This window comes from Schistocerca cancellata, chromosome 2, assembly GCF_023864275.1.
Source record: "Schistocerca cancellata isolate TAMUIC-IGC-003103 chromosome 2, iqSchCanc2.1, whole genome shotgun sequence".
Classification (NCBI taxonomy): Eukaryota; Metazoa; Arthropoda; class Insecta; order Orthoptera; family Acrididae; genus Schistocerca; species Schistocerca cancellata.
Window position 1 is genome coordinate 206,472,781 of NC_064627.1, and position 14,345 is coordinate 206,487,125.

The 14,345-nt window shown below is 39.3% G+C and overlaps 1 protein-coding gene across 1 annotated transcript in view; it reads right to left on the reverse strand.

The window, feature by feature from the left end:
* LOC126161538 (uncharacterized) overlaps positions 1 to 14,345 on the reverse strand; it is a 356,858-nt gene that overhangs the window by 63,179 nt on the left and 279,334 nt on the right. Inside the window, exon 6 of the mRNA XM_049917463.1 lies at positions 2,410 to 2,585. Coding sequence (XP_049773420.1) covers positions 2,410 to 2,585 — 176 coding nt within the window. The remainder of the gene's footprint in view (positions 1 to 2,409; positions 2,586 to 14,345) is intronic.

Consider the following 14,345-nt stretch of genomic DNA (forward strand, 5'->3'; position numbering starts at 1 on the left):
ATGTGATATGACAGAATTGAAATTCAAATTGATTTATCTGCTTGCAGACAATTGTGAAGTTTTATAAGGCATCAGATGGACAACAAGGAAAGCAGTGTGGTCAGCATATTACAGGAGGTATGTGGGAGGGAAGGGTATAGGATCATCAACTGTGTATAGCAAATAAAAGGGTTGATGACAGGAGAGATCCCTGGGGCTGGCCTGCTATTAAGTGAAAAATGTAGGAAGGGGTGTTTTTTATTGTTACATAGTCTGGACAGTTAGTGAGAAAGAATGTAATTTGACAGAAGTCAGTCACCTTCAGGAAACATCATATTAATACTATGTAAAACTGCCTTTAGCCTTGATAACGGCCTCAGTTTAATGAGGAAGAGTATTCAAAAGTTTCTTCAGGTATGCTATATACAGGTGAAGCCACTCATTGTTAATATGATCCTATAGAGATACACTATGTGATCAAAAGTATTCGGACACCCCCCAAAATATATGTTTTTCATATTAGGTGCACTGTGCTGCCATCTACTGCCAGGTACTCCATATCAACGACCTCAGTAGTCATTAGACATCGTGAGAGAGCAGAATGGGGCACTCTGCGAACTCACGTACTTCGAACATGGTCAGGTGATTCAGTGTCACTTGTGTCATATGTCTGTATGTGAAATTTCCACCCTCCTAAACATCCCTAGGTCCACTGTTTCTGATGTGATAGTGAAGTGGAAATGTGAAGGGACACATACAGCACAAAAGCGTACAGGCCTACTTCATCTGTTGACTGTCAGAGACCACTGACAGTTGAAGAGGGTTGTAATGTGTAATAGGCAGACATCTATCCAGACCATTGCACAGGAATTCCAAACTGCAAGTACTATGGCAGTTAGGTGGGAGGTGAGAAAACTTTGATTTCACAGTTGAGCGGCTGCTCATAGGCAACACAACACACCGTAAATGCCAAACGATGCCTCGTTTGGTGTAAGGAGCATAAACATAGGACGATTGAACAGTGGAAAAACACTGTGTGGAGTGACAAATCATGGTACATGATGTGGCAATCTGATGGCAGGGTGTGGGTATGGTGAATGCCCAGTGAACAACATCTGCCAGCGAGTGTAGTGCCGACACCAAAATTTGAAGGCGGTGGTGTTACAGTGTGGTCGTGTTTCTCATGGAGGGGGCTTGCACCCCTTGTTATTTGAGTGGCACTATCACAGCAGAGGCCTACATTGATGTTTTAAGCACCTTCTTGCTTCCCACAGTTGAAGAGCAATCTGAGGATGGCAATAGCAACTTGCAACGTGATCAAACAACTGTTCATAATGCATGGCCTGTGGTGGAGGGGTTACATGACAATAACATCCCTGTAATGGACTGGCCTGCCCATAATCCTGACCTGAAACCTATAGAACACCTTTGGGATATTTTGGAACACTGACTTCGTGCCAGGCCTCACTGACTGATATCGATACCACTCCTCAGTGCAGCACTCTATGAAGAATGGGCTGCCATTCACCAAGAAACCTCCCAGCACCTAATTGAATGTATGCCTGCGAGAGTGGAAGCTGTCATCGAGGCTAAGGGTTGACCAACACCATACTGAATTCCAGTGTTACCGATGAGGGTGCCATGAACGTGTAAGTCATTTTCAGCCAGGTGTCTGGTTTTGGTCACACAGTGTATGAGACGTGAGGATGCTGAATGCTACATTTCATCTGATGTTTCAAATGATCCCAGACATTTTTATGGGATTAAGGTTAGGTGATATAGAGTATCAGTAAAAGTGTGATAAGGATGCATGTTGGTCAAACTAGGAACGTGTGTGTTCGGGCCATTGAACAAATCTGTTGTTGTGCTGGAAGTCCACAGGATTCACAGTGTCTTATTGCCCTGTCAATGTCATGCATCATTTGGAAATGGGCAAAAATCACAACTTGGCAGGATACAAAACATACCGCCAGTTAACAACTGCTCATTTTCTGTGTTGTTTGGTCCATAGAAGAAATACACCTTAATGTGCCACTGTTGGTGATGGTCTTTTGTAATATTCCTGAGCTGATATGTCCAATGTGTGCAGTTCCCTTCACAGTGTTTGCTGATCAACTAGATGAGATGGACTTTAATATACTGATAGCAGCAATTCCTGTTAGGTTTCGAATGGATTGGCACTGCCAAGACGCGATATGTGTCTCTGTGTCGGTCAGCATTTTTACGGCCATTGTTACTACAGCATGTTATGTGGCTGTGAATGGTACACCATTTCTTGAAGACACAGAGAGTCTGTGTTGATACATCAACAAATTAGACCACTTCATTCATGGTGTGGTTATTGGGATGTACAAACATTGTAGCTCCTTTCTGCCATTCTGTCACATCAGTGCACTGACTGATTTTACTTGTATACATTTTGGTACTCACCAGGTGCTGACCGCAGCATGGCCCTCCTCCTGGAAGCCAGTGAGCCCTGTGCAGCCTGCTGGAAGGCAGCAGTGATGTCTGCAGCTTGGTCAGTGACACACACGTGCACGCCCTCACCCTTGCCACAGCGGGAGCCACCCTCGAACACGAATCGGCCCTCCACTACACCATACCGCCTGTACATAACAGAGACACACACACACACACACACACACACACATGCAGGCCAATCATATTGACATCCAGAGAACAATGGCCAAAAGATCAAACCTACAGTACATCCCCAGAGATTTTCAAATACTCTTTTCTGGAAAATAGTACAGAGTGTTTCCGAAATATTCATCCAGCTTCACAAGACAATATGTTCTACATATGTGAAGATAGAAATTAGGGGTAAATTTTAACTTACATAAATGACTACAGAGTTTAACTAGGCACCAGGTGTAAGCTGACAGTTCACATGGTTGCTAGCAGGTCACTCCCTAGTGCAGCTAGCTTGCTCGCTTGGTTACTGGAATTGTGTGCTTGAATTTGTTATAGACCAAGCTTTTTCCACATTTGTGAGAACATATCAAAAATTAAAACTGCAAATTAAAATGGAAGAAACAGTAAAAAGACAGGAATTTAAGGAGATGGGACTTGGATAAACTGAAAGAACCAGAGGTTGTAGAGGGTTTCAGAGCGAGCATTAGGGAACGATTGACAAGAACAGGGGAAAGGAATACAATAGAAGAAGAATGGGTACCTTTGAGAGATGAAATAGTGGAGTCAGCAGAAGATCAAGTAGGTAAAAAGACAAGGGATGGTGGAAATCCTTGGATATCACAACTGATATTGATTTTAATTGATGAAAGCAGAAAATATAAAAATGCAATAAATGAAGCAGGAAAAAGAGAATACAAATGTCCAAAAAATGAGGTCAAGAGGAAGTGCAAAATGGCTAAGCAGGAATGGCTAGAGGATGAATGTAAGGATGTAGAAGCATATATCACTAGGTGTAAGATAGATATTGTCTACAGGAAAATTAAAGAGACCTTTGGAGAAAAGAGAACCACCTGTATGAATATCAAGAACTCAGATGGAAAACCAGTCCTAAGCAAAAAAGGAAAAGCACAAAGGTGGGAGGAGTATATAGAGGGGCTATACGAGGGAGATGTACTTGCAGGTAATGTTATGGAAATGAAGGAGGATGCAGAGAAAGATGAGAAGGGAGATATGGCACTGTGTGAATAATCTGATAAAGCACTGAAAGACTTAAATCAAAACAAGGCCCTGGGAGTAGTCAGTATACCATTAGAGCTACTGATAGCCTTGGGAGAGCCAGCCATGTCAAAACTCTTCCATCTGGTGAGTAAGATGTATGAAACAAGCGGAATACCTTCAGACTTTAATAGAAATATAATACTTCGAATTCCAAAGAAAGCACGTGCTGACAGGTGTGAAAATTACTGAACTATCAGTTTAATAAGTCACAGCTGCAAAATACTAACATGAATCCTTTACAGAAGAATGGAAAAACTGGTAGAAGCCAACCTTGGGGAAGATCAATTTGGATTCTGGAGAAATGTAGGAACTTGTGAGGCAATACTGACCCTACATTTATAGCATTTATACACTTAGAGAAAGTTTTGACAGTGTTGACTGGAATACTCTCTTTCAAACTCTAATTGTGGTAGGGATAAAATACAGGGAGCAGAAGGCTATTTACAATTGGTACAGGAACCAGATGGCAGCTATAAGAGTAGAGAGGCACAAAACGGAAGCAGTGGTTGACAAGGGAGTGAGACAGGGTTGTACCCTATCCACGATGTTATTCAATCTGTATATTGAGCAAGCAGTAGAGGAAACAAAAGAAAAATTTGGAGTGGGAATTAAAATCTATGGAGAAGAAATAAAAAATTTGAGGTTTTAGGTTTGCCGATGACATTTTAATTCTGTCAGAGACAGCAAAGGACTTCGAAGAGCAGTGGAATGGAGTGGACAGTATCTTGAAAGACGTATAAGAGATGAACATCAACAAAAGTAAAATGATGATAATAGAACGTAGTCAAATTAAATCAGGTGATGCTGAGGGAATTAGATTAGGAATTGTAAATGGTTGCGAAAACACACTTGACCTCTTAGCCACAAACAATCGAGAGCTGATAGAGAGCATCATGACTGATACACGGATTAGTGATCACAAGGTCGTTGTAGCTAGGCTCAATACCGTTTCTTCCAAATCCACCAGAAACAAACGCAAAATAATTTTATTTAAAAAAGTGGATAAAGTGTCACTAGAAGCCTTCCTAAGAGACAATCCCCATTCTTTCCGAACTGGCTATGCAAATGTAGACGAGATGTGGCTCAAATTCAAAGATATAGTAGCAACAGCAATTGAAAGATTCACACCTCATAAATTGGTAAGAGATAGAACTGATCCCCCGCAGCTACGACTCACTCAGAGAGCATGTGGGACTTCAGAAGCAGTAAATAACAAATCGCAGATATCGACACAAAACAGGTCCGAATGCAGTTGCAGAGGCAATGGAAGAAGCATGCGAAGTTCAGAAGAACGTGAAATCCCGAAGATTGGCTAAAATTTACAGACGTGTGAAATTTGGCACAGACTTCAATGTCAGGTGCCTTTAATAGGTTCCACAACAAAACATTGTCTCGAAATTTGGTAGAAAATCGGAAGAAATTCTGGTCGTATATAAAGTACACAAGCGGCAAGACACAGTCAATACCTTTGCTGCACAGTGCCGATGGTACTGTTACTGACGACTGTGCAAGCATAGTTATTAAACACAGCTTTTTGAAATTCCTTCACCAGGGAAGATGAATGAAATATTCCTGAATTTGAAACATGAACAGCTGCTAGCATGAGTTTCTTACTACAGATTGGAAAATTGCGCAGGTCGCACCAGTGTTTAAGAAGGGTAGTAAGAGTAATCCATCGAACTACAGACCTATATCATTGACGTCGGTTTGCAGTAGGGTTTTGGAGCATATACTGTATTCAAACATTATGAATCACCTTGAAGGGAATGATCTATTGATACGTAATCAGCATGGTTTCAGAAAACATCATTCTTGTGCAACGCAGCTAGCTCTTTATTGGTATGAAGTAATGGCCGCTATCGACAGGGGATCTCAAGTTGATTCCGTATTTCTAGATTTCCGGAAAGCTTTTGACACCGTTCCCCACAAGTGACTTCTAATCAAGCTGCGGGCCTATGGGGTATAGTCTCAGTTGTGTGACTGGATTCATGATTTCCTGTCAGGAAGGTCGCAGTTCGTAGTAATAGACGGCAAATCATCAAGTAAAACTGAAGTGATATCAGGTGTTCCCCAGGGAAGCGTCCTGGGGCTTCTGCTGTTCCTGATCTATATAAATGACCTGGGTGACAATCTGAGCAGTTCTCTTAGGTTGTTCACAGATGATGCTGTAATTTACCGTCTAGTAAGGTCATCCGAAGACCAGTATCAGTTGCAAAGCGATTTAGAAAAGATTGCTGTATGGTGTGGCATGTGGCAGTTGACGCTAAATAACGAAAAGTGTGAGGTGATCCACATGAGTTCCAAAAGAAATCTGTTGGAATTCGATTACTCGATAAATAGTACAATTCTCAAGGCTGTCAATCCAACTAAGTACCCAGGTGTTAAAATTATGAACAACTTCAGTTGGAAAGACCACATAGATAATGTTGTGGGGAAGGCGAGCCAAAGGTTGCGTTTCATTGGCAGGACACTTAGAAGATGCAACAAGTCCACTAAAGAAACAGCTTACACTACACTCGTTTGTCCTCTGTTAGAATATTGCTGAACGGTGTGGGATCCTTACCAGGTGGGACTGACGGAAGACATCGAAAGGGTGCAAAAAAGGGCAGCTCGTTTTGTATTATCACATAATAGGGGAGAGAGTGTGGCAGATGTGATACGCGAGTTGGGATGGAAGTCATTAAAGCAAAGACTTTTTTCGTCGCGGCGAGATCTATTTACGAAATTTCAGTCACCAACTTTATCTTCTGAATGCGAAAATATTTTGTTGAGCCCAACCAAAATAGGTAGGAATGATCATCAAAATAAAATAAGAGAAATTGGAGCTCGAACAGAAAGGTTTAGGTGTTCGTTTTTCCCGCACGCTGTTCGGGAGTGGAATGGTAGAGAGATAGTATGATTGTGGTTCGATGAACCCTCTGCCAAGCACTTAAATTGAATTGCAGAGTGGTCATGTAGATGTAGAAATGTGACACATAAAGAAGTAAATGAGTTTTGCTAATTGGGAAGCAAAATAACTAATGATGTTTGATGTAGTGAGGATATAAAATGTAGAATGGCAATGGCAAGAAAAGCATTTCTGAAGGAGAGGAATTTGTTAACATCAAGTATAGATTTAAGGGTCAGGAAATCCTTTCTGAAAGTATTTGTATGGAGTGTAGCCACGTATGGAAGTGAACCATAGATGATAAACAGTTTAGACAAGAAGAGAGTAGAAGCTTTTGAAATGTGGTGCTACAGAAGAATGCTGAAGATTAGATAGGTGGATCACATAACTAATGGGGAGGTGCTGAATACAAGTGGGGAGAAGAGAAATTTGTGGTACAACCTGACTAAAAGAATGGATCAGTAGATGGGATACATTCTGAAGCATCAAGGGATCACCAATTTAGTACTGGAGTGAAGCTTTGGTGGTAAAAACCATTGAGGGATACCAGGAGATGAATACAGTAAGTAGACTCAGAGGGATGTAGGTTGCGGTAGTTTCTCAGAGATGAAGAGGTTTGCATAGGATAGAGTAGCATGGAGAGCTGTGTCAAACTAGTCTTTGGACTGAAGACCACAACAACAACAACAAAAAATTCATTTTTGAACGCGACAGAGCACCACCACACTAGTACTTAGATATAAGAGCATTTCTTAACAATACAATGCCTTAACAATGGATTGATCATATGGGGTATTCGGATTTCACATTACATCAGTGGCTTCAAGGTTGCCTGATCTCTCTGTACATGATTTTTTTACTGCTAGAGTTTTGTAAAATACTCCATCTGCATGCAGCTTACCTCCCAACAACTTTTGGTGAAATGTGATGAGGTATAGCAATAGCAACGAATGCAGGAACTCGAGACATACTTGAGAAAGTATTGGATGAGTCTGACCATTGTGTGGACATTTCTTGTGGAGTGCCCATTGGACATTCGTAAAGATAAATGAAAACTTTGATTCTAAGATGGCGACAACTGGTAGTGTTTGTAATTCGCGGGTGTATGAAAGTTATAGTTCAGTAGTAAAAAACAACAAATATGTGCCTTGTAGTGATATTACTGTGAAGCTAAACGAACGAATAAACAGTCTGCAGAAAACTGTGGAAGTCCTACATAAAGAAATTGTATACCTGAAGAAACAAAATCAGCAGCTACGACTCACTCAGAGAGCATGTGGGACTTCAGAAGCAGTAAATAACAAATCGCAGATATCGACGGTAACATGTACTGTAAAGGAACCTCCGCTCTGCGAAACCGTTCGCCATAATAACAGCGTAGCAGCATTAAATAAACCACCAAGAAGAGTAAGGTTCGCCGACGTAAACAAATATTCGCAGCTCTGCCCGGTAGAAGACAGTGCAAAAACCTGTAGGGTGAACGTAAGTAAGCTTTCTCAACGAAGTAATGAACAAGAAACATTCGCAGCAAAACGGCATAAAACCAAAAACAGCAAAAGTAGCCGCAGTGTGAATGTTAGCAAGTTTCATGAACAAAGTAGCCATCAGGAAACATATGCAGTGAAACATAATAGTGCTAATAAATATCAAAAAGAAATTCAAACAGGAGTGAAACAGTGTGATGGTCAAAGTTTAGTACGTAAAACCTGTAAAATTACCTTATTGAGTGATAGCCAAGGTCGTAATGTTTCAAGTTGCCTTAATGAAAACGTAAATCTCGAGTGTCTGGGGTATGTGTATCCTTCAGCAGAAGCCAAGGATGTCTTGCAAAACACTAACAAAAAGGCTTCTGAAGCTGATGTCGTCATAATTATGACTGGAACAAATGACATAGCGAAAAACAACAGCGCGAACTTAATAAAAGATTTAAGAAGCACATTACCAAGTATCACATCAAAAAAAGTGTTTGTTGTCGATGTTCCATTTAGATATGATCTTACAAAACGATCCTGCGTAAATCGCGAGGTATTGGACGTAAACAAACGGCTATATCACCTGTGTTCGAAATTAAAAAATACCACAATCATTAAAGCTAGCGAGTTTGACAGGGAGTGCTATACACGACAAGGATTCCACCTCAACAACCAAGGAAGAAGACTAATCTCGAAACTGATTACCAAAACTGTGAGTAAAGAAATGTCCACCTTAACAGTAATACCGCTGGACCAGGGAAACCTGTAAAACCTGCTGGTCTGTCTGGCAAAATATTAACAGATATGCTCCAGCAGGATCAAAATAACCTTCAAACCATTCACTCTGAGTCCAGGAAACTAGATGCATCCAAACGTTGTCAAAATGGGGCCTGGCTACCAGCAGTAGACTTACAAACAACTCAAGATATCAGCTGTATAGAAGTGCCCTTAAGAAGACAATCTGAACCCTCATCTTTACTCCCCAGGGTTAGCAAAAATAGTCTTCTGTTCTTACATATTAATATACAGTCTTTAAGAAAGAAGTTGGAAGAATTGCAGTACTGGTTAGAAACTTCCAACTGTGGTATACTTAGTGTAAATGAGCACTGGCTATATTAATCAGAAATTGATCTCAATATTCCATTTGGTTACTCCTTAGCTAGTAGTTACTGCAGATCAACAATTGGACATGGGGGTGTTGCAATATATATTAAGAATAGACTAAATCTACAATACTTTACTATTGATGTCACAGACCTGTGTATAGACACCATCTTTGAGGCTGCAGTTGTACATATACCTAAACATAATATTATTGTTGCATCTGTATATCGCACACCATCTTCTAGTGAATATGAATTTATGGTAAATTAAAAAAAAAAAACTGTTAGTCTTACTAACTAAGCCTAAATATAAATACCAAAGAATCTTAATTTTTGGTGATATTAATATGGATATCAGGGTACAGAGTCATATCATATTGGAATTCTTGGATAGCCTAAGAGCTTTTGATTGCTATTGTCTAAATGATAAGCATACAAGATATAATGCATGCTTAGACAATATAATAAGTAATATCCATGAAAATAATGTTGAAATTGGAGTAGTGAAGTTAGGCCTAGCTGACCATGATGGCCTATGGATTGCAGTTCCAGTCAGCACTCCAGATTAACAACACAAAACTGTTAGACCTATGAATGAATGCAACATAAGGGAGTTTAGAACCAGATTAAGGTCAGTTAACTGGAATGACATCTTATACAAAGATATGTGTGTGAATAACACAAGCAAATTATTTATAGAGGAAATTGCAAGAATATTTGATGAGTGTTGTCCCAGATTAATAAAAAGACAGAATAATAACCGAGCTCATAAACCACAGAGACTAAATAATTGGTTTACGCCATACCTCAACAGCATCAGGATTATGCTTCTTATGTTTAAGGACAGATCTCATAACAGCAACGAGTACAAAGAGATGTACATTAGAATAAGAAAAATTTATAGATCTGAAATAAGTTTGGCAAAATGTAGGGCGAATGATAACTATATTCTTAAATCCAGAAACAGCTGTAAAGCTGCCTGGGAAGTAATTAAAAGTGAAATAAATAGACCAACAACTCAACTAGCTATACCCATAGCCCCAGATATCTTAAACTCACACTTTGTTAACTTCAGTTTACAACAAGATTTGTCTCCCCTCAACGCCATGCTTGACGCTAAAACTCTTTTAGGTTCAAATAAGTATGTAGTCCATAAATTCTGCTGGGCAACAGTAACTGAAAATGATGTTAGCAAAGCAATAGGCAAACTAAGTAGTTCCAGAGCAGAGGACTTCTATGGTCTGTCAAACTTTGTCATAAAGAAGATATCAAGTGATCTTCTGCTCCCTCTAACCACTCTCATTAATCATATATTACAGCAAGGGATTTTCCCTGACTGTTTGAAAATAGCAGTAACTATTCCCATATTTAAGAAAGGAGATAAATCAAATCCAAGTAACTATCGCCCTATCTCATTAATCCCAATAATATCTAAAATAATCGAAGACTGTGTTCACCAACAAATGAATCACTATTTTGAGAGGAATAATTTGTTAAGTAACTCACAGTATGGATTCAGGTCTAAACTATCCACAGTTAAAGCAGTTGAAAATATTGTTAGTGATATATATGATGGCTTTGAAAATAAATTAATCTCATGTGCTACTCTCCTAGACCTGAGTAAAGCATTTGACACTGTATCTCATAGTACTTTGATCATGAAATTAAAGACACTACGGCATGGAAGAGGACACCCTGAAATTATTAGAATCCTACTTAAGCAACAGAGTACAATTTGTTAGTGTAAATGGGCAGCTGTCAAACCCACAAACAATAAAAAGAGGTGTGCCACAGGGCTCCATACTTGGGCCCTTCCTGTTTGTAGTGTATGTTAATGATATGCCACAGTATTTACCCTGTAAAACAGTCCTCTATGCAGACGATACAACTTTTATCAATTCAGGACAGACTCTTGAATCTGTACGAGAAAAAATAATATAATATTTGAAAAATCAGTTCATTGGTTTAGTGCAAACTCCCTATTCATAAATGAAACAAAAACTAAGGAAATATTCTTTAATTTGAAGGTATCAAACAAAGAAAATAAGTCCGTTAAACTGCTAGGAATGATGATTGACCAGAAACTTAGCTGGGATAAACATATCACATACGTCTGTTCTAAACTTGCACGTGCTATGTTCCTACTTTATAAGCTTAGGAGTAATGTCAGCCAAAACTTACTGCTGCATTCATATTTTGCTTATATCCACCCCCATCTTTCTTATGGTCTTCTGCTTTGGGGAAATTGTCCCAGTTCAATATCAATTTTCAGGTGGCAAAAAAAAGCTCTTCGATGTGTAGTGGGTTTATCTCCCAGGGATACATGCAGGGAACATTTCAAAAAACTTAACATCATGACAGTTCCTTGTTTGTACATCTATTATTGCTTACTACACGTAAAAGAAAACATAGCTCAATATCCCCTTAGGTCATCTGTCCACACCCACAATACAAGACGAAACCACACAATTGATCTGCCATACTCTAGACTGTCTAAGGTACATAATAGTTATAAATATGTAGGCCTCAAACTGTTTAATATGCTCCCTAAAATTGTACAAACAGTATCTAAAAGTAAATTTAAGACAACATTGGGTCAATGGCTCAAAGGTAAAGCATTTTACTCAGTTGATGAATTTAAAGATTGTAATATGGAAGATTTGCTGTTTTAACATAGAGAAAGGTACCTCTGCCTGTAGTAGGACCTAAATTTGTATCAATAGCTTAGGATAATGACATAGTGTTATCAACATGTATATGATAATGACATAGTGTCATCAACATGAATACTCCCTGCTTAATATAAATCTGTATAATGCTTTCCTTTTTATTGTAAAATTAATAATATATAAAATTCCAAATGTGTGCTATTGTACTACACTAAATTTCACATGATTTATATATACATTGTTATGAGAATATAACCATCTTTATACTGTAATTGAACTTATTGACGAAGCCCATTGTATAAGAAAATACTGAACGGCTAATAAAGATTCTTATTCTTATTCTTAAATGTAATTATAAAGCAGTGTGTGTGATGTACATCACAAATGTTATGCAGCTGTTACACATCAGCTGCAGCTGCCACAGACATTTCTGTAAAGTGCTTTTAGGATAACATCACAATAGCAAAATAGTTATGTGTATAACTGATTACAAAAGTTTATTTTTTAGGTCTAAATTGTAGAGCATATTTATGTTTGTGTAGTGCATGGAGAAATGATGATGTCCTCTTTTGCGTGCATGTAACCTTGCTAAATTAGATGGTTCTTATGAAAATAAATAAAAAAAACTGTTTATTTCTTTGTGTAAATTAAAATTTTCCCCAAGTTTCTAACATACTTGTCCACCTCTGTAGCAGAGGGGTCAGCACAGATGACTGTTGTATGGAGCACCCAGATTCAGTTTCTGGTACTTCCAGGGAATTTTCCTTGCTGGGAGCCTCATAATGTCAATTGAGGAGCTACTTAACTGAGTGGTAGTGGCTCCAGGTCATCAAAAGTGACAACAGCTAGGAGAGTGATGTGGTGATCCCACGCCTCTCAATAGTGCGTACAATGATGCAACAGGCAGAGAGTTACATGGCAGTCAGTCAGTACTGATAGGCCTGCCAAGGCCTGTAGATGAGTTTATGCTTACTTTCTTCAAGCATATAGTCTTATGGAATTGGATGGATCCCTTTGTTACCACTACACATTTAAGTACTAGGTGTCACTGCCAGGGTCTGCCAGATGCATTTTGTCTGGCATTTTGGTAGATATGTGGAATTTTGTTTTTGCTAGTGTAGCTGGAATCAGTCCAAATAAATGCTGTTCATTGTGTCATTCACACGATGCCCAGTCATGACAGAAAGCATCAGTTTATTTCCAATTACAAACGAAATGATTTTTAAATTGAAATTTTACTGCCCATGTGATAGTGCATTCCCAAATTAGTCTAGCATGATACTTGTGTTAGTGATTCCACATTAAGGGATAAAAAAATGGTTGATTTATTCTTATTAAGCTGATGGAATAGTAAAGGAGTTGGTAACTAGAAGAAAAACTGGGACAGAAGCTACATGGGATTACAGGTAGGGGTAGGTACTGGTTGAGGTAACTGCATCAAGATAAGATGGTATTAATGACCTTGCTCATGTTTAACTGTGAGATGAGGCTGATGGGGCAGTAGGAAGTGGTTTTGGAAGGGGACTTCTTGGGTTTTATGACAAATAGGATTCAGGAGGTTTTTAACAGTTCAGGTTAATGAACTGTGCAGAGAATAGTGTTGTAAAGAGTTGCAAGCATTGCTAGGAAGGAGAGGGGGCATTCTTTTAGTTGTCTATAGGTAGCATAGTCATGATGAGGAGCAGTGTTGTGTTTCTTTTGGAGAACTTTTTAATGTCACATGCTGTGACTGGTATGCTCAGTTCTGCCAGTGTTATGTTGTCCAAGAACTGGAAACTGGGGGCAATGGATGAGGCAGTGATATCTGTATGTTTATGGGCTGTAGGGGATTGGGAGTAGTCAAAATAAGGGTCATTAGCAATTGTGAAAACATCAGACAGATAGGATGCAAAATGATTAGCTTTATCAGGTTATAAGGTACTGGGTGGTTATTGTGGAGGAGAGCATAGTAAGGTGCAAATTTGTTGTCAGTGAGCCAGTGGAAAGGTTTCCAGTACTTGGAGGAGTTATAAGGAATGTTGAGTTAAGTATGGTGGATGTTTAGTGCCTCGCCTGGCATTTATCATCATTTAGTAGGTTTTTAATTTGCTCTGGATTTGTTGTTGATGATATTTAGGACTGATAAAATTGATGAGATTCCTGGAGGAGGAATAGAGCTCAAGGAGGGGGAGTGGGATGATTACAATGGATAGGTTTGGTTGGGATATCGAAGGATATGGCATCTAACAAAATCTGGTGTAGAAAGGAAGGAACAAGAGACACATCATAAGGGTACTGGAAGGTTATTGGGTGGCTTCCGATATGGGTACTGATTTTATTTACATCCTGCAGCATTCCAGTAGTGTGGAAATAGTCTTTGACAACTTTAGGATGCAGGTTGGAATAGGGAGTGCGGGTTTAGGGTACTGTGATGCAGGGGTTAGTAAGAAGGATGAGTGGATGGTCACTTCTGGATAGATGGATAATAATATGCCCAAGCAGGTTAGCTGATAGTAGGACATCGAGTGTGGAGTTTTGAGGGGTGTGTGTGTGTGTGTGTGTG